Source organism: Sciurus carolinensis, chromosome 10 (assembly GCF_902686445.1).
Source record: "Sciurus carolinensis chromosome 10, mSciCar1.2, whole genome shotgun sequence".
NCBI lineage: Eukaryota > Metazoa > Chordata > Mammalia > Rodentia > Sciuridae > Sciurus > Sciurus carolinensis.
Window position 1 is genome coordinate 21,144,002 of NC_062222.1, and position 21,643 is coordinate 21,165,644.

The window sequence follows — 21,643 nt, forward strand, 5'->3', positions numbered from 1 at the left end:
TGGAAAGAATAATTAGGAAAACTACCCCATTCACAACAGCCTCGAAAAAAATAAAATACTTGGGAATCAATATCACAAAAGAGGTGAAAGACCTCTACAATGAGAACTACAGAACACTAAAGAAAGAAATTCAAGAAAACCTTAGAAGATGGAAAGATCTCCCATGTTCTTGGATAGGCAGAATTAATATTGTCAAAATGGCCATACTACCAAAAGTGCTATACAGATTCAATGCAATTCCAATTAAAATTCCAATGATGTACCTTACAGAAATAGAGCAAGCAATTATGAAATCCATCTGGAAGAATAAGAAACCCAGAATAGCTAAAGCAATCCTTAGCAGAAAGAGCGAAGTAGGGGGTATCGCAATACCAGATCTTCAACTCTACTACAAAGCAATAGTAACAAAAACGGCATGGTATTGGTACCAAAATAGAAAGGTGGATCAATGGTACAGAATAGAGGACACGGACACAAACCCAAATAAATACAATTTTCTCATACTAGACAAAGGTGCCAAAAATATGCAATGGAGAAAAGACAGCATCTTCAACAAATAGTGCTGGGAGAATTGGAAACCCATATGCAACAGAATGAAACTAAACCCATATCTCTCACCACGCACGAAACTAAACTCAAAATGGATTAAGGACCTCGGAATCAGACCAGAGACCCTGCAGATTATACAAGGAAAAGTAGGTCCAGATCTTCAACATGTCGGCTTAGGACCAGACTTCCTCAACAGGACTCCCATAGCACAAGAAATAAAAGCAAGAATCAATAACTGGGATAGATTCAAACTAAAAAGCTTTCGCTCAGCAAAGGAAACTATCAGCAATGCGAAGAAAGAGCCTACAGAGTGGGAGAAAATCTTTGCCAATCATACTTCAGATAGAGCACTAATCTCCAGAATCTATAAAGAACTCAAAAAACTCTACACCAAGAATGCAAATAACCCAATCGACAAATGGGCTAAGGAAATGAACAGACACTTCACAGAAGATCTACAAGCAATCAACAAACATATGGAAAAATGTTCAACATCTCTAGTAATAAGAGAAATGCAAATCAAAACCACCCTAAGATTCCATCTCACCCCAATTAGAATGGTGATTATCAAGAATACAAGCAACAACAGGTGTTGGCGAGGATGTGGGGAAAAAGGTACACTCATACATTGCTGGTGGGGCTGCAAATTAGTGCAGCCACTCTGGAAAGCAGTGTGGAGATTCCTTAGAAAACTTGGAATGGAACCACCATTTGACCCAGCTATCCCACTCCTTGGCTTATACCCAAAGGACTTAAAATCAGCATACTACAGAGATACAGCCACATCAATGTTCATAGCTGCTCAATTCACAATAGCCAGATTGTGGAATCAACCTAGATGCCCTTCAACTGATGAGTGGATAAAGAAACTGTGGTATATATATACAATGGAATATTACTCAGCCATAAAGAATGAGAAAATTATGGCATTTGCAGGCAAATGGATGAAACTGGAGAATATCATGCTAAGTGAGATAAGCCATCTCAAAAAACCAAAGGACGAATGAGCTCGCTGATAAGTGGATGATGACACATAAAGGGTGGTGGGAGGGGTTAGTGTTAGGGTTAGAGTTAGGGTTAGGGAGGGGGACAAGAATGGAGGAAGGACTGTATAGAGGGAAAAGAGGGGTGGGAGGGGTAGGGGGAAGGGAAAAAGTAACAGAATGAATCAAACAACATTACCCTATGTAAATTTATGATTACACAAATGGTATGCCTTACTTCATGTACAAACAGAGAAACAACATGTATCCCATTTGTTTACAATAAAAAAAAAAAAAAGAATACAGATAACCATAAATGTTGGCGAGGATGTGGGGAAAAAGGTATACTCACACACTGCTGGTGCAAATTGCAAATTGGTGCAACCACTCTGGAAAGCAGTACAAAGAGTCCTCAGAAAACTTGGAATGGAACCACCAGTTGCCCCAGCTATCCTACTCCTTGGTATATACCCAAAGGACTTAAAATCAGCATACCATTGTGACGCAGCACATCAATGTTTATAGTAGCACAATTCACAGTAACTAAATTGTGGAACCAACCTAGATGAATGGATAAAGAAACTGTGGTATATATACACAATGGAATAGTACTCAACCATAAATGCAGGTAAATGGATGGAGTTGGAAAATATCATGCTAAGCAAGATAAGCCAATCCCAAAAACCAAAGGCCAAATGTTTTCTTCTCTGGTAAGTGGATGCTGATTCATAACAGTTGGGGGCGGTGGTCTAAGGGAAGAATGGAGGAACTTTGGATTGTTCAGAGGAAAATGAGGGGAGGGGAGGGTACGGGGATAGGAGAGATGGTGGAATAACACAGACATCATTACCCTATGTACATGTACAATTACACGAATGGTGGGACTCTACATTGTGTACAACCAGAGAAATGAAAAGTTGTACTCCATTTGTGTACAATTAATCAAAATGCATTCTTCTATCATGTAAAACTAAATAGGACAAAAAAATGTTAGCAAATGTGACACAAGTCTTAAATGCATGTACAAGGTCTAGCCTAGCCTTCTAAATGTCTGAACATCCCTAGACACATGGAGCAGACTTGAATCCAATTCACAACCTAACATGAGAAAATTGGGTAGTTTCTTATTCAATGTGATTGCAGCAAGAGCTGACTAACGTAGCATCCATAAATGAGAAGCATTTGAACGGTCCATCTTAGATTGCCTTTGTGAAAAAAACAGGCAATTTCTTCTCAAGCATCTCTATCAACATAATTATTTTCACATTTGCTATGGAGTTATTATGAGGCATATGCCTTGACTCTGAAGACCAAAAGGTAGATAACACATGGTCTTTGGAGAAGCTATACTACAGCTATTTGCATTCAAACAAAGTAAAATTAAATACTCTAAAATTCGTTTCCTTAGTAAAAAGAGTCACATTCTAACTGTTCAATAGTTGTATGCAACATAGGGCAGTAAGTTCTAATGGACAGCACTGATGGACTTAAGCAGACAAATTACAACATACAGTATTAAGTGCTGTAATAAAGGGATGAAAAATTAACTAACTTATGAAACACTGTCTCTTGGCTTCTGCTATGATTTGGATGTGGTTTCCCCCAAAGGTTCGTGTGCTGGAGGCTTGGTTTCCAGTAATGGCTGTGTTGAGGTAGTGGAACCTTTAAGAGGCAGAGCCAAATTGGAGGCAGTTAGGTCACTGGGCGTACCATCCTCAGAAGGTATGAACGCTCAACACTTGGAGTGAGTTAGCTCTTGCCAGAGTGGATTATTACAAAGTGCGACCACTCTCTGTGTTTGGCCCCTTCTGCATGTGATCATTTCCCTTTCTGCTTCTCATTCTGCTGTGACATAGTTAGGGGTGGGGGGGATCACCAGAGGTCAAACAGAAGAAGCCACTTGGTCTTATACTTTCAACTTCCAAAACCGTGAAATAAAACTCTTTACTTCATGAGGTATTCAGGCCTAGAAAATGGACTAATACAACTTCTTTCTATAATCCACAACTCTTCTGGTTTTCTCCTAGCTCTTGGGAACTTTTCTTAAGTATTCTTTGTTGGTTCTTACGTTGCTGTTAGATCTCTACAACCTCACGTGTCCCAAAGCTTTACCCTTTTTTACTAAATACTTTATAAATTCTTTTTTCTAATTACATTCTCTCCCTAGGTAAACTGATAATCCAGTTCCCTGGCTTAGTATACCACCAACATGTTGCTGGCCATAAATTTACATGTCCCACAGATTTCACCAGAAGTCCAAGCTTCTATAGCCAATTGACTACTAAATACTACCACTAGAATGCTAATTAGACAGTTCAAAATTAACATCCAAATCATTTATTTTTGTACTCAAAATTCTACTTACTCCCTCTTCCCTTTGCTCCTTCTCAACCTAGGAAATAGTATGTGTTGTTATGGAGACATCTAAGAGTCATTCTTAAATTTCCCCTTCCCTTCAGTAAGTCATGATTCTACCACCTCTAAAAAGTCTCATTCTTTTCTACATCAACAGCTACTAGCCTAGTCCAAATCAATATTATCTCCAACATAAATTACTGAAATTGCCATTCTTCCACTGGTCTGCACTGTACCTCTAACACCAACCATTATCTGCAGTGGTCACAATGATCCTTTTAAAAATTCCTTATCAGATTATCTTGGTCTCCTCCAGTGGTTCCTCTTAGTACTTAAAATGCAAAGTCTTTCTTGTTGCCTACAAAGGTTCCTATTATCTTGCCCTGTTTAAGGATATTTCTGATGCCACCTCCTCCCATTTCTCCTACTACTACTTTTCAGTCACACTAGCCTTCTTCTTGAACCTCACACATGCTTATCCATTTAATTTAGAGCCTTTGAATTAGCAAGTCCCAGTGTCAGGAAGTTTCTACTCTGAATTCTTTACACAATGGATTTTTCTAAACTTTCATATCTCAGTGCAAATTTCACTATTATAAGAAGCCTTTCTTGATCACACAATCTAAGAGGTAGCTTCCCAGCCTTCTCAGTCATTTTCTATTTTTTGCTGTTTTACTTTCTCTAAAGCATACATCACATTTCAAATTAGAAAGACTTTAACTCAAGGACTATAACTGTCAGTTACAGCATGAACTTAAATCAGATGTAGCTCAGTGGTTAACCCATGCCTAGCATGAGTGAGGCCCTCAGTTCAACTCCCAGTACTGCAAAAAAACTTAGTTGTTTTTTTTTGGGGGGGAACACTCTATTTTTAATTTATTTTATTTTATTTGTTCTCATTAGTTATACATGACAGTAGAATACATTTATACATTTTGATAGATCATATATAAATGGAATGTAAACTCTGGGAACATATTTTAATAATGTACATGACATCTTTGTTGATTGTGGTGCTGGTTTTGTGGATATGTACACATGCCAGAAGATAAAAGTATACACGTAAGATATATACAGGTTAATATGTGCTAATTAAATCTCCATAAGACTATAAAAATTGAGGTACATCTAAAGCTCTTGTTAAAAATGAAATATACAGACATAAATTAGTAAACCATAAAATGACTAGGAATTTATTAGCAAATCATCCATGTCAATAGTTTGAAAAAATAAATTTTATAAAAATAAGAGTAGAGCAAAAGAGTAAAATACAAACTATTGAAAATAACACAGAAAGAATCATCACCAATGTCAATGATGGTGCTTTTAAAAAGCAAATGAGCCAGATGTGGTGGTGCACACCTGTAACCCAAGTGACTCAGGAGGCTTAGGCAGGAGATCAAGAGTTCAAAGCCAGTTTCAGCAACTAGTGAGTCAGTTAGCAACTCAGTGAGACCCTATCTCTAACTTAAATGTTAAAAAGGGCTGGAGATGTGGCTTAGTGGTTAAGTGTCCCTGGGTTCAATTGCCTGTCCCAAGACAAAAACAAAGCAAATGAAATTGAAAGAGCTCTGGTAAATTCAAAAATTCAACATGTAAAAACCATATCAATTATATACTATGCAACTGCATATATATGCATATATATAATGATGTCTCACTTAAAGTGAATATAATCTGGAAAACTCATTCTAAGATGATTCCGTTATTTTCCAAATATCTGAGTGTAATGACAACAATCTAAATGGTACAGACTATTACAAGGCAAAGCTATCTGATATATCCATTCCATTGTTATACATGAAACCTACCAGTGACCAAATCCATGATGCCACTTTAGTTTTTGTTTTAAGAAAAACAGGACTTAGACCATTCCTCTATGCCTCTCAAAATTTCTTCATAGGCAATATGGATTAAACAGAAAAGGTGTTCACAAAATACAGTCATACTAAAACCCTTATTTTGTATATTATATAGGGTTAAACATAGGAGTGTATCTAATTTCCCCCTAATTTTATTTTTCAACGTGGCAGGGATCTGGTACTTATGAAATAAAACAGTGAAATTATTAAAAGTCCTATTATAATACTAGCAATTGCCGCATAAATATGACCTTTTGTTTTTCCAATCTCTTGGGCAGAGACTAACAAATGTGCTGAATTATGGGATTGTTTCATGATGTGTACAACTAGACTGAATCTATTAATACATTCCAACTTTAATCCAAGTGAAAGATTGAACCAGTATTACTAAAGATACAATTGTGTAAGGCCATGTGCTACTTACCATCCTGTAGTTGCCAAGTATACTTATATCTCTCAAAGACTGATATCAACATCTTGAAAATTTATTAAAACTCTCCCTTATATCACTTTTTAACTGAAATATTACATCTTCTGATTTTTTTATCTCTCTTCTTGTCCTACTTCAATCTATTCTCCATTCTTTTTAAATGTGAACAATCCTGATTCTTTTGCTCTGCAATTGAAAAATTAAACTTTTTCAATTGCTCATATTATCTAAAAAATAAAGTATCAACTGTTTAAAAAAGCCCTCTATAGTCAATCCTCTGCCTCCATAAGAAACCTACCTCAAATATAAAGATATATGTAAAAGATATAATGTAAAAGTAAAAAGAACTTCCAGTTTCCAGTCTGAAATGTAAAAAGTTTGAAAGTGTTACTCCCATTCTCACATCCGGAAAAAAAGCTGAACAACTGAAAATCGAAAATACTTCTAAGGTACAACAAAGAATGAGGTCGCACAGGACAAATGAAACCCAGGAAACTAGAGGAAGAAAAATATGGAGAATCACAGCTTGCCAGGAATAGAAATGATCATAGGAGTCAATAAATGGTAGGAAATTTGAAGAGTAATTGACTAATTACAGAGAATGAATGTAAATTAGCTTGAGAGAGAAAAAGCTCATGAAAACCCAGCCTAAGGAAGGGCTCTATAGTTTGATAAGCTTTATCTCTAGGAACTCTATTAGGTTCTCTGGGTAAAAAAATGGAAAAAATCCCCCAATGCTTTCTGCAGAAGAAGGAAGAAAGCAATCATTTTGAAACATCCCCAGAGCATTTTCTCCTCCTGAGGAGAGAAAAACACACACACACAAATAGTCTTCAAGAAAAATGATTTTAGTAGAGTCTAACGAAAGGAAAATATCCAACTCTAACTTCCTCTAGCCTTATCTCACCTAAAGGGGAAAATACTGAGAAGACTTGCAAAGGTCAGAGCCAGGGACACAGGCCCCCAAAAAAGACTTGAGTCCTAAGTATAAGATTATACCTCCGCTTCCGCAACAATTTACCACCACATCAAATGGCTCCATTGTATCAAGAGATTAAAACTAAAAGAAATATAGACTCAGAGTCCATTTAAATAGGAATTTCTGAGGAAACCCAAATAATATGGGAGATAAAAACAAGGATACCAGAGGAATTTTAGCTAACACCTCAGTTACAGCAATTACAAAAAGCATTCATACATGTAATTGACCATCAGAAGAAAAAGAATGAAAGAAAGGAACACAAGAAATATTTAACGTAAAAATGGCTGGGAATTTTCCAAAATCAATGAAAGACACTGATCCAGGAACTCTGAGAACATCAAGAAAGATAAACACCAAAACAGCTGCACCTAGCCATATCATATCAAACTAAAGAAAACCAAAGACAAAGAGAAAATTGAGGGGAGGCTGAGGAATAGAGTAGAAAAACACTTTACCTACAGAAATAATAATAATTACATTCAACTGCCAAGAATGTCATGTTAGGCCTATAATCTCAGCTACTCAGGAGGCTAAGGTAGGAGGATTGCAAGTTGGAGGCCAGCCTGTGTAACTCAGCAAGACGCTGTTTCAAAATAAAACATATGAAACAAAGGACTAAGTGGTAGAACACCCTGGGTTCAATTCACAGAATCTCATGCTGGGGTGGGAGGGGTGGATAAAGAATTGTCAGACTTCTCTTCTGAGAGAAGTGAAATGGAGTGAAATATATAGAACGTCAGAAAGAAAAAAAACTCCAACCTAGAATTCTGTATCCAGTGAAATTTTCCCTCAAAATGAAAGAAGAAATAAGACTTTTTCAGACAAACAAAACTTGTGGAAATCTATCACCAGTAGACCTGACTTATAAGGAATGTTAAATTTTTTTTTTCAGAGAGAAACAAAATTATATAAGCCAGAAATTCAGATCTATTTAAAGAAATGAAGAGTGATACAGGATTAATGAAGATACAATAAAATCTTTTATTTTTCTTATTCTTAACTGACCTAACAGATAACAGTTCAAAATAACAATAGCAACAAGATATTAGATGATTATGTCTCAAGAATAAATGAAATGAAGGACAACAATGTTATATGGAACAGGAGAGAGGAATTGGGAATACATTTAAGGTGAATGCATGAAGTATAATATTATTTGAAAGTGGACTTAGACAAGGTCTACATGCACACTGCGAACTCCAGAATAACCACTAACATTTTTTTTAAACAAGTACATGAAGAGGCAAGAAAGTAGAACTGTATAAAATGCTCGGTTAAAACCAGAAAAGCAAAAAAGTAGAGAAAACAATCAAAAAGAAACAAAGAGTAAGGGCAATGAATAGAAAACCATTATAAATATGATACACATGAATCCAATCAGATCAATAATCATGTTAAAAATGAATAATAAAACTATACCAATTAAAAGATAGACACTAAATGGCTTTAAACAAAAAAGGCCCAGTCATGTTTTATACAAGAAACTATTTTTTAATTGGTATATGCTAATTATACATAATAGTAATATTATACATAATAGTAGGATTTGTTGTTACATATCCGTACATGCACATGAAACAATTAACTTGGTCAATTTTGTTACCCAGTAAAGAAACTATTTTATATATAAGGACAAAGATAGATTGATTAAAAGTAAGCGGATAGAGAAAGATCTATGACTAATTAAAAAGAAAACTGGAGTAGCTATGTTAATTTCAGACAAAAAAGATTTCTAAGCAAGGAACATTTCAGGGATAAAAGAGGCATTGTTACATAATGGGGTCAATTCTCCGAGAAGACATAATTTTGGATATATACACTTAAAGATAGAACATCAAGATACATGAGACAAAAACTGTAAAAAAAACAAATTCTATTACAAATGGGGACATCAACACCTATTTATCAGTAAATAATAGATTATTAGGTAGAAAATTGGTAAAGATAAAGTTGAACAGAATCAACTGGATCAAATTGACACTTATTACATGATCCTACAACAGCAAAATATACATTCTTCTCAAGCTTAGTGCAATATTCATCAAGGTGGACTATACTATGGACTATAAAACATACATTTAAAGAAAACTTATAAAAATATAAATCATACATAAATCTGGAAAAAAGTGACTTCATTCAAGTTGGAATGAACCTGGTTTATCTCAAACTAATATCATGGTTAATGGGCACATTCCTATCACTGATGGCACCAGGGTCCAAGATGTAATGCTAGGAACCTTGCAGGGAAAACTGATGAGGATTACTCAGGGGCAATCATGAGGACTACAACTCAAGAGGGTAACAGTCACATCAAACTGAATGTCTACAGAAGCAGTTACCTGAAGGCCTGACTGGAGGTAGAGCATCTGTTCTAGGATGGCTTTCTTGGACAAGAGGCCATGGTTCCTTGCCAAACCAACCTTTCCATAGGACTAGTTGTTTCCTCAAAAAATGGCAGCTGAAATCCTTAGGAGGCATCACAATACCAATCTTTAAATTATACTATAGAGCTATAAGAACAAAAACAGCAAGGTACTCGCCCCAAAACAGATGTGAAGACCAATGGTACTGAATAGAGGATACAGAGACAAACCCACATAAATATAGTTATCTCATACTAGACAAAGGTTCTTTAAACATACAGTGGACAAAAGATAGCCTTTTCAACAAATGGTGCTTAGAAAACTGGAAATCCATACATAGCAAATAAAATTAAACCCCTCTCATCCTGCACAAAACTTAACTCAAAGTCAATCAAGGACCAGAGATCCTGCGCCTCACTTAAATCTCCATCATGTCAGTCTAAGAACCAAATTCCTCAACAAGTTTCCTAAAGTGCAAGAAATAAAATCAAGAATCAATAAATGAGGTAGTATCAAACTAAAAAGCTTCTTCACAGCAAAGGAAACAATCAAGAACATGACCAGAGAACATACAGAACAGGAGAAAATCTTTACCACCTACACCTCAGATAGAGCATTAATCTCCAGGATATACAAAGAACTCAAAAAACTTAACACTGAAAGAACAAACAACCCCATCAATAAATGGGCTAAGGAACTGAACAGGCACTTCACAGAAGAAATAGAACAAATTGATGGAAAAAGTTCACCATCTCTAGCAGTTAGAGAAATGCAAATTATAACTACATTGAGATTTCATCTCACTCCAGTCAGAATGGCAATTATCAAGAATACAAAAAACCATAAATGTTGGAGAGGATGTAAGGAAAAAGGTACACTCACACACTGCTGGTGCAAATTGCAAATTGGTACAACCACTCTGGAAAGCAGCACAAAGAGTCCTCAGAAAACTTGGAATGGAACCACCATTTGCCCCAGCTATCCCCCTCCAAAGGACTTAAAATCAGCATACTATTGTGATGCAGCCACATCAATGTTTACGGCAGCTCAATTTACAATAGCTATGCTATGGAACCAACCTAGGTGCCCTTCAACAGATGAATGGATAAAGAAAATGTGATACATATACACAATAGAATATAACTCAGTCATAAAGAAGAATGAAATTATGGCATTTGCTGGTAAATGGATGCAACAGGAGAATATTAAGCTAAGTGAAATAAGTCAATCCCAAAAAACCAAAGGCTCAATGTTCTCTCTGATATGGGGATGCCAACACACAATGGGATGGTGGGGAGAATAGAATTTCATTGGATTAGACAAAGGGGAATGAATGGAAGGGAAGAGGGATGGGAACAGGAAAGACAGTAGAATGAATCAGATATAACTTTCCTATGTTCACATATGAATATATGACCACATCATATGCAACCACAATAATGGGATGCTATACTCCGTGTATGTATAATATGTCAAAATACAATCACTGGCCAGGCACAGTGGCACAGGCTTGTAATCCCAACAGCTCAGGAGGCTGAGGCATGAGGATTGCAAGTTCAAATCCAGCTTCAGCAACTTATCAAGGCACTTAGCAACTCAGCAAGATTCTGTTTCTAAATAAAATATTTTTAAAAGGGCTGAGGATGTGGCTCAGTAGTTAAGCACCTGGGTTCAATCCTCAGTACCAAAAAATAATAACAATAATACAATCTACTTTCATGTATACCTAAACAGAACAACTAAAATTGTTTGAAACAGACACAAAAAAATGAAAAAGAAATGGCAGCTGATTTTCACCCCAAAATGAGAGATCCAAACAAGAGCTAGGCAGAAGCTATTAATGTCTTTTATGACCTAGTCTCAGATATCACATATTGTCACTTTTGCCATATTCTGATGGTTCCAGAGACCCTGACACAATGTGGGAGGGGCCTACAGAAGACATGAGTATCAGAAGGTATCTCCAAGGGCCATTTTGGAAGTTGGTTGCTTTACACTTTATCCATTAACTGGTGAGTAGCAGTATTTTTGGATAGTGGAACAATAATCATCAATAAAAAAGAGTATTATGGTTTGGACATATGGTGTCCCCCAAAAGCTCATGTGTAAGATAATGCAAGAAGTTTCAGGGGTAAAATTATTAGATTATGACAGGCTTAACCTGATCAGTGAATTAATCCTCTGATGGATTAATTGGGTGGAAACTATAGGCAGGTAAGATGTGACTGGAGGAGGTAGGTCACTTGGGAGTGTGCCTTTGGGATTTATATTTTGTCCCTGGTAAGCAGAGCTCTCTCTGCTTTCTGTTGCCATGTTCTGAGCTACACTCCTCCACCACAAACTGCCCTGATATTCTGCCTCACTTGGGGCCCAGAGTTATGGAGTCAGCAGTCTATAAACTGAGACCTTTGAAACAATGAGCCCCAACAAATATTTCCTCCTCTATGCCATTCTTGTCAGGTCTCTTGGTCACAGCAACAGCAACAACAACAAAAAACCTGACTAAAACAAGGATCAAACTACTATTAACATGCAACAGCAAAACTCACAATGGCACTATGCCAAGTGGAAAAAAAAAACAGACCTAAAAGGCTATATAACATATGGTTATACTTATAATGGCATTTTTGGGAAAGGCAAAAATCAAAGGAACCTAAAACAGATAAAAAATGGTCAGGTGCTGAGAATGGGGGGCAGAAGAATGACTACAAAGGGGCTCGAGGAAACTTTCTAAAATGCTGAAAGTTCTACATTTGACTGTAAAGACTCTTACATATTTTTGTTAACATTCGGAGACTGTATACCTAAAAAGGGTGAGTTTTACTTTATGTAAATTATGTCAATAAACTACTGGTAAAAAGAAAAAGGAATCTCAAGGGGAAACAGAGGCTTCTATGAGAGGACAGATACAGGAATCTTAATGTACAAGCAATAGAAATTTCTAAAAGAAGGATAGCTACCAAACTAATAAATCATATGTGTGTGTGTGTGTGTGTGTGTGTACATATGTGTGTGTATGTATTCAGATATTTTGTGTAGGGGGTGGGGTACTGGGGGTTGAATCCAGAGGAGCTGTACAACTAAGCTACTTTTTATTTTTTATTTTGAGACACAGACTTACTAATAATTGCCAAGGCTGGTCTTGAATTATGATCCTCCTGCCTCAGCCTCCCAAGTACATGGGATTATAAATATGTGCCAGTGCACCTGGTTTAATAAATTATAATTTAATTTTCTCAATTTAAAGAAATTTCTCTTAACTTGAATCTGCAAATCGAAAATACCTATTCAATTGTTGGTTAGATAGATGAGGAAAGGAAAACATGTATCATGCCCTGCCACATTCTAATAAGTTTTGAATTCCAAGAATAAAGAGAAAAATCTTAGATATTTCCAGAAAAAACAAAGTTATGTAGAAAACAGGAGACAGTTATAGGTCTTCTTGACTGCAACAGGGCAAAAGAGGATAATGAAATAGTATTAACACGTTTTTAAGAGAAAAAAACTGCTACCCAAGAATTCCATTCAAATCAAGGTTAAAGGACAATTCTTTGGGGTTGTGTAATCACTTCAAAACTGTACCACTCACTTATCCCATCTAGGGAAACCCAAACCAAAAATGCTAATTAAATAACAATGGAATCAGAGCAGAGATGGGGAGGATAAAGAAGAGACCTTATGACATGTGTAGTTAAATCTAAGTACATAGTACTAAAGTAGTTGAACAAAAATACATAATAAATGAAAATCCAGTCATTAGAATTAAAATAAAGCATCTAAACAAAAAGAATATTCAAGTTAGTTCAGTGTACCATGATGTTATAAGTTAACTATTGTCAACAGGTTTTTGGTTTTGTTTTACCTGGCTTGCAAGATGACAGTGACCAAACAGCTTGTGACCCAATTTCCCTTACTGTTCCAGTCCTTTCCAACTGCTTCGGATCAGCACCAGGAGGTGTTTTGTTTGGTGTGGTCATTTTTTAAATATTCTATGTAGAAACAAATAATACACACATTACACCAAGATCTGAGCATCTGCCTGAAAAAAGTAAAAATTTAATAGCAATATGGAACACTCAAATACCCCTTCATCTTTCATATCTTTTGTTAATCTTAGTAAATTGTGCAAATGTGAAAAAAATACTTCTTGGACATTGAAGAGTACATAAAACTGCTTCGGTTGTGCAGTTACTGCTATTGAATTTTGAAGGCTAAACAAGTCCAAAAAAACCTATACCATCTCCCATTAGATCGTAAGTTGTTCCAATACCATCACACAAATACTTATTACTCATTAAATAATGGCAAGAGGCAGAAGGTATAGGCCAAGGGTACAGTGCTTGCCAAGTATGCACAATGCCCTGGGTTCGATACCCAACACTGCAAAATAACAATGATATGATGGTGGTGGTGGTGGTGGCGGCAGAGACACTGGACTATAAACTTCAAGGCCTGAGAATTAAAAGCTCAATGGAGTAACTAACTGAATGAATAAATGAATGAACAGGTTCATTCATAAACTAAACCTGTAGCCATCACTACAAGCTGAATGGACACCATCTCAATAAAAGGAAAAGAAAAGAAAGAAAAGAAATAAGAAAAGAAAGGAAATGGAAAAAGAAAAAAAATTAAAAGCCCATTTGTACATTGGGACAGAATTGAACTGCCGGAGTTGGATGGACACCACCAAGTGGCTAAACCACAGAGCTCGGAGAAGACTGGGTTTGTGCACTAGAAGAACCGAGCACACAATTCGCAGGAAGCTGAGGCCAAGGCGAGAACGCCATCGCGAGCACCGTGGGGGCTAGACCATCGGTCCTCCTTGACACATCTGGCGTACTGGAATGACAGAAAGACTAATAAGGATCCACACCTGGCCCGCCAGCCTTGAGGAGACCGCGAGGGTAAAGAGATTGAGGCTGGGGAGGACGCAGCTGCTCACGCTAGGACCGTTCTCTACGCTGGGGAAAAGCCCACGCACTTACAGCTTCCAGATTTGGTCTCCCACAGCTGAGGCTCTCGGGGCCTCCGAGAGTTCCACGCCACTCCCACTCCACTTCTACCGACAGCCTGGTTTCCCCAACGACGACGTAGATGGGGGTCGCAGCCCTATGACGACAAACACCGTCATCTCCCCTAACCTACCCCCAGGGCTCCGCCCCGCGCTCTGTCGCGCACGCGTACTACGCCCTTGTGGCTTACGCGAGGCGGCGGCTGGGCACCGCCATTTTGGCCGATGGCCGTAGGAACACGCTGTCCGACTGAAACGTGAAGGCAAAAGCTGTCTTGGCCTCAGCAGTCCCCACCGCAAGGGGATCGCTTTCTCCAGGTACGTGAATAGGTGGGAGGGGTTTGGCCATTACTTGTCTTCTGCCTTTTTGGAAAGACGCGATGTTCCGCGAGCCCCTGTTTAGGCCTCAGTGACGGCTGTGGGGACAGCAGCAGCGCGTGGCTGCGGGCTCGGGCGGGACAGCTGGAACTGCCAGAGCACCGGCAGCGCCGAGAGCTCGGGGGCGCCCAGCGCTTCCGCTCGAGCAGTCCTGCCTCTGCTGCTGTTGTCCACCCCAACCAGGGGCTGGGAGAGTGGTCCTTCATGCCGTAGCCTCGGAGATCCAACCCGGTTTTCCCTGCTCCCAAACCCTTCTGGAGATGGATGCACCTTCAGAACTTGCAGCATCCCTTCAGAGTAAAACGGATCGATTATCTTATATGCATATTTGGCGGTGGGAAGCTGTGACTTTCTTTCTGCCGTTTGGTGATTGTGGAATGAGTCATGGCATCTTGCCGCCATGAAGTCGAGCACTAGACCATTCCCAGGCTTCACAGAAATTATGGACAAACGTCTCTCGGCTTTTCTCATAGAGCGACGTGTACTTGGCTGTGATTGGTGTTATCTCAGGTAATTTCCCAGTTGAAGGTCTATAGTTTTGGTTTTTTTCTAATATATCTTAAATTCCTTGAGATCGAGGGTGGTACTCAATACTTTTAGATGTCTCTTCAGGGATTCGTACTGATGTCACTTAGTATTTGTTGACAATGAATGATGGCCAGATTTCCACATCCCTTGAACTACGTAATTATTTTCTTTCCTTTTTCTTCTTCTTTTTTTTAAAAGGTAAAATCGATGACTAAGGAATAACTGTCAAAACAACTTTTTATTGTTTTTACCTTGTCTTCCATGGGACTGCTAAGTAGACAGTTATGATAGTGGAATATATGTTGCAGTCATTTGTCCTGTATGCTGGGAATATTCATTCAGTACCAGCTACCTGACAATGCTTTCAGAATAACCAAAGGTTTTTAGTTGAACCAAAAGGTGTTTGGGGTCATTTTTTAACTAAAAATTTGGTTCTCTCATACTTCAAAAAAAAAAAAAAATTTTTTTAAGGAAAAACTGTTGCTGGGGGAGGATACCCATTGAAATCAGTTGCCCGCCTCTCCCAACTTATATAATTATAAGTATTTTATATAATTAATAGTCGACAGTAAGCATAGATTAGAATATTGCGTGTGATCTCAACCATCCTTAGTTAACAATCTTTTAAATGCTTTCAAACAACATTGTAATGATTTTGACCTTAGACTGCAAATGCCTCGCTCCTGTTTCTTCCTCCTGATTGGGAGAATAACAGCAAGAGTCACCTTTTTGAGCACGTGTTTTGAACAGTTTGTGTTCATATCTGAAATATCTTTAAAAATCCCTTTTTATTCACCTCAGTCATTTACTATAATCTTCCCCACCAAGCTCTACTATGCCAAATCTTTCCTACTGAAAAAGAAAAATAGGGAACTCTCTAAGTCTTGAAAATAGCATAGAAATTGAACTAATAATATTTATGTAGTTAATTAACAATTGTGCAAATGTTTTTCTTAAGTGCATTATAATTTTTCTCCTTTTATATAAATCAATCTATTAGCTATCTCTGATATGTTTATATTATTCCATAAACATGTCTTTTGGTTTTAAAATAGTTTGAAAAAATTAAATGTAATCCCATCCACTCTGGAGGCTGAGGCAGGAGAATCACAAGTGTTGATGGGCATGAGCCAGTAGAGAGAATAATTGATGTGAAAGACGGAGAATTTTATGAACATTCTTTCTGGGGAATGTATTCTGTGTACAAGTAGACTTACCTAGGGAAATAACATACAATTGGTCCTCCATATCTGGGGGTTCTGTGTCTGCAAGTTCTACCAACTATAGATCAAAAATATTTGAAAATAAATTACATCTGTACTATATGTGCAACCTTTTTTTTCTTGCCATTATTCCCTAAACAATATAGTGTAACAACTATTTATATAGTATTCACATTGTATGAGGTATGATAATTCATCTAGAGATGACTTAATATACAAGAGGACCTGCATAAATTATATACAGATAGTACATGCATTTATATAAAGGACTTGCACTTCCTCAATGCTATACACTGTTGCAGGGAGGACCTGAAAGTAGGGTAGTGTGATTACTGGTTGGCGAGGGTCCATGTGAGATGATGAATTTAAAGGGAAAACAGTCAGCAGGGTTTGTTTTTGTCTCTCCTCATTTTTAGCTCCATGCAGATGAAAGATGGATTTAACCAAGATTGTGGCTGAGGGTGTAAATGATTGACAGTGGAACTTTAGCTGGTTTGAAGGAAATAAAGATACCTATGGCTGAGGTAGTGGGAATGTGACAGGATCAAGAGATTTTAAGTGATGGTATGTTTGGAGGAGGGAGGAATCAAAGGGTTGTTGGATCATGATGTACTAGAGCGGTGAGCTGACAATAGGAGTGGTTGGAGAATGGGATATTTGAAATTGAGGTTATGGAAGGATTGTAGTTATTTGTATTGACAAGGTCTAGGGTTTTAGGTCTAGAGAATAATGAGTGACTGTGGTAAGGTAAAAGATATTATTGGAAAAGAGGAGTTAAGGAACCGAGAGGATAGGCAGTTAATAGAATGTCATCTATGAGCATATGAAAATAGCAAAAAACTATGTCAGGAGTTGTATAAGGATGAAAGTTAGCCACTAGCTAAAAACTTCAAATGAAAGGAAGTGATCTGATTTTTGTTGTTAATGACTAAAGTACTTGGATGATCTGAGAGACCAAACTTACTGTTTTTAGGAAAAAGAGACAATAGTCTGGGAGCATTGAGGAACAAGATCTCTTGTCCCTCTCCAAACCTAATCATACTGATGAACCTGAGAAAGACTTGAAAAATGTGCAAAGGAAAACAGTCTGTCAAAAAGATCAGGGTGGAGGATCACAGAAACCAACACAATGTCTTTAATGGATAGTCTTTTTGGCTTCAGTTTTCTTCATTACATATTGGAATAAACTGGAATATGAAGTCACTTTGAGGAATTATTTATCTTAATCATCGTTCTAAGGAAGTTAATGTCTGTGCACTAAGCATAGTACCATAAAAGATTTTTTTTATTAGTGCGCTATAATTATATATAATAGTGGGGTTCATTCCGGTATTGTAAGATTTTTAAGTTCACTTTGATGATGTGAAGTCATATGAAGACTTACTATAAAAGTTTTTAACATAAACGCAATATGTACATGTTGTTGATGTCATTGCTATTTGCATAAAGTCCATCTGGCCATATCACAAGTTCTCAGTTGATCACATGATGGTTATGGCCTTAATAACTATTTTCCATTTTCATCAGTAGTATCTATTGTAGTCAGTTGGATAAGACACGAACTAATGCTTGTTTTGGGGTAGGGAAGAGTACGTATCTTTACCATATATATTAGTTTTCATATCTGGTCTTTCCATTTGATTGGTCTATATTCATACTGGTATCAGTATTAATTACTGAGGCCTTATAATTGGAAGTTCTCCCATCCTTTCTCTTATTCACTTTTCAAGACTGTTATTACTTCTTTGCTTTTTCCACAAGAAGTTTAGATTCGGTTTGCCTAGTTGGTTTTTGGGTTTTTTGCTTGTTTTGTTTGTTTTCATGAGATTGGATTAAATGTATAAATGTAGGGAAGATTGAAATAGCTGGTACTGGCTATTCTGTATTGTGAAAACTGAGATAGAAGTTCATTTTTTTTTGAGTTAGATCTTTTATATCATTGAGTGGTTTTGAAAGTTCTTTTTGTTAAGTATATTTCTATTTTTTTATTGCTATTTTAAGTGCTTTGTATTTTTCTTCCTTATAAATCTTCTGATTAAGGTATGTGTGTAAAATTTTTTTCACAACTTTATTAGATATTTTTTACTATTTTTTAAAAATTCTCTGTGTTTTCCAGTTAATCATATAATGATTATTTGTGTCCTCATATCTACTTTTTTTGCCCATGAATTTTCTTCTTAACTAATTGTGTTGAATTTGCAATAATTTTGTTAATTTTTCTTTAACAGAAGAGCTGGATATTCTTACTTTGTTACAATTATGGCAGACAAATTAACAAGAATTGCTATTGTCAACCATGACAAGTGTAAACCTAAGAAATGTCGACAGGAGTGCAAAAAAAGTTGTCCTGTGGTTCGAATGGGTAAGTTATGTGGATCACTTAAGGATTAAAAAAAGGTCCTAAAAGAACATAAACTGGTTTGATGGTTTTTTATGGGCTTTAGCTTGTCTTTTATTACCCCCATTAGTTTCTTCAAACTATAGAGATAAAGAGATTCAGAGTTTATTCTAAACATTTTTTTATTGTTTGGTGAATAAATGACCCTGTTTTTTTAAAAAAAAAAATCATAGATATTTACTAAATGTGAAATAAAACCAGAAATTACTGTAATTTTTGCTGTTCTGCAAAGTCCTATAATCACTTTTAAGTCATGAGATGGATTACCAAAAACTTTCTATTTGACTATATTCTCATCTTTAGAAAACAAAAATAATAACAATGACTATTCATAAAGTTTTGGCATATTTTCAAGGTTAAATAAATTTCTTTTTTTTTTTTTTGCTTTTGCTTTTGCTTTTGCTTTTTTCCGAGATACTGGGGATTTGAACCCAGGTCGGTGCACACGGGATGCATGCACTCTACAAGATGAGCTATTCGCTCACTTGTTAAATAAATTTCTAATAATTCAAAGCTAACAAATTGTTGGTAGTCTTTAGGAAGGATATATTATGTGATTGCTACCTTGTACTATTGAAGTCTAGACTTAAGTGAATCTTTTTTTTTAAGTGGATTTTTTTTTTATAACTTTATTTGATTTAGTTTTGTGTGTGGTGCTGAGAACTGAACCCAGTGCCCCCTGCATGCTAGGCAAGCACTCCACCACTGAGCCACAATCCCAGCCCTAGACTTAGTCGTAAAAAGAAAATTTTTGCTAGACTCAGTAGCACATACCTGTAAACCCATCTCCTCCAGACATAGAGCCAGAAGAATCACAAGTTTGAAGCCAGCCTGGACAACTTAGTGAGGAATGGCAAACACCTCAGTGGTGGAGCCTGTATTCAGTTCCCAATACTAAAAAAAGAGAGAAAAAATTTAGATGTCATCTATTACTGCGTTCCATGCATTCAAAAATTTCATTGTTGATGTTCCTAATGCCATGCTTAATTTTACCTGTGTATTATGACTGCATAACTTTTTTGGTGTTTAACTGATCAAGCTAATATATTTAATTCCTGTATATAATATGCTTGATCACATAAAAGGTCAGGCAGCTTACAAATAAAAAGGTTCAGAGTTTGTCATATTTTTCATAGCACACTTTCTTCCCCAGTAGTATATAAAACAATATATTATCGAAGTCTCCCTAATGGCATATTTGTGTAATTAATAAATTCAGAAATTGAATTCAGAAGGCTGCCCTCACAAAACACTGATTTAAGACATTATCTCGGGGCTGGGGAGATAGCTCAGTCAGTAGAGTGCTTGCCTTGCAAGCACAAAGCCCTGGGTTCGATCCCCAGCACCGCAAAAAAAAAAAAAAAAAAAAAAAAAAAGACATTATCTCAAAGGTATTTTTTGTGTGGCCTTTGTTTTTGAAATTTGCTTCTCTGTGGAAAGTTGGAACCAACACTGCCTAAATAAAGATGATCAGAAAATTATAGAAAGTGATGGAAAATGACATATTTTTTTCTTTACCAGGAAAATTATGCATAGAGGTTACTCCCCAGAGCAAAATAGCATGGATTTCTGAAACTCTTTGTATTGGTTGTGGTATTTGTATTAAGGTAAGTGATAGTATTTTATTTATTATATCACATCTTTGATCCAAAAATGAACTATGAAAATTCTGACTACAAAATATAAAGCAAATTAATAAAAAACATAAATTTAGGAAAGTAGTATTCTTATATCAATGAGGATATCATTTTTAAATTGATGTTTTTTTGAAAGATTCTCCTTGCCCCACATAACTTCGTAAAACCATTTCCTATCCAAGTTAATTTCTCTTTATTCACCTTTTTATGAGATGTACTTTTTCCAGCATCTTTTCCAGAATGTTTTGGAAATATAAATATAAAAAGTATGACTGTCAAGTCTGTAATGTTAAATTTACCACTTTTAAGTAGAAATACATATAACCAAAATTTTTAAATTTAATCTTTCAATGCTGCTTCTACTATATTTGACACATGCTTCTATGGGTTTACCCAATTGTGTAATTTTGTAAAAACTCAGTATTTATTTCATTGAATAATTTGATTAGACTTTTGATTCTGAGTAGTGAATTTCCAAATTTACTCATAAAAAGAATTTAGGAGTCAGTGTATAAAGTCTTAATTTAGATATTTTTATTTATAGGTAATACAAAAAGAAACTTCACCAGAGTGTGGATACCACCCTATAAATTGTTCAGATAAATCATAGGTATATTTTACTTTGGTTTCTGAAGCTTCAGTTAAGTATCTAGAAAACTTTCCTAGATACCTGTAAACATTTTCCCTTGTTTTGAAAATATAAGCAGGAAACATTCCTTTTAGCATATATTTACTAGTCTTTTATTAAGTATATGTGCCTGTGCTCAAGGTGCTAGGAGTCTTCTTTGAACAATATAATATCATCTGTTCTGCTGTTGTTTTGTTTGTTTTCTGCTTTAAGAAAATAAGATTTCAAAATTTTGGAAGTAGCATTTGAGTAACTGAAAAACATACTAATGAAATGAATCTTTCTGGAGGTAGGAAGGTAATATATACTTCTAAAC

The 21,643-nt window shown here is 36.3% G+C and overlaps 2 protein-coding genes across 2 annotated transcripts in view; one reads left to right on the forward strand and one right to left on the reverse strand.

The window, feature by feature from the left end:
- Anapc10 (anaphase promoting complex subunit 10) overlaps positions 1-14,661 on the reverse strand; it is an 89,651-nt gene extending 74,990 nt beyond the window's left edge. The window contains exons 1-2 of the mRNA XM_047566381.1: positions 14,510-14,661; positions 13,387-13,513 (exon numbers count right to left, since the gene is read on the reverse strand). Coding sequence (XP_047422337.1) covers positions 13,387-13,501 — 115 coding nt within the window. The 5' untranslated portion in view covers positions 13,502-13,513; positions 14,510-14,661. The remainder of the gene's footprint in view (positions 1-13,386; positions 13,514-14,509) is intronic.
- Positions 14,662-14,702: 41 nt separating this feature from the next.
- Abce1 (ATP binding cassette subfamily E member 1) overlaps positions 14,703-21,643 on the forward strand; it is a 30,450-nt gene continuing 23,509 nt past the window's right edge. The window contains exons 1-3 of the mRNA XM_047566379.1: positions 14,703-14,853; positions 18,893-19,026; positions 20,584-20,669. Coding sequence (XP_047422335.1) covers positions 18,924-19,026; positions 20,584-20,669 — 189 coding nt within the window. The 5' untranslated portion in view covers positions 14,703-14,853; positions 18,893-18,923. The remainder of the gene's footprint in view (positions 14,854-18,892; positions 19,027-20,583; positions 20,670-21,643) is intronic.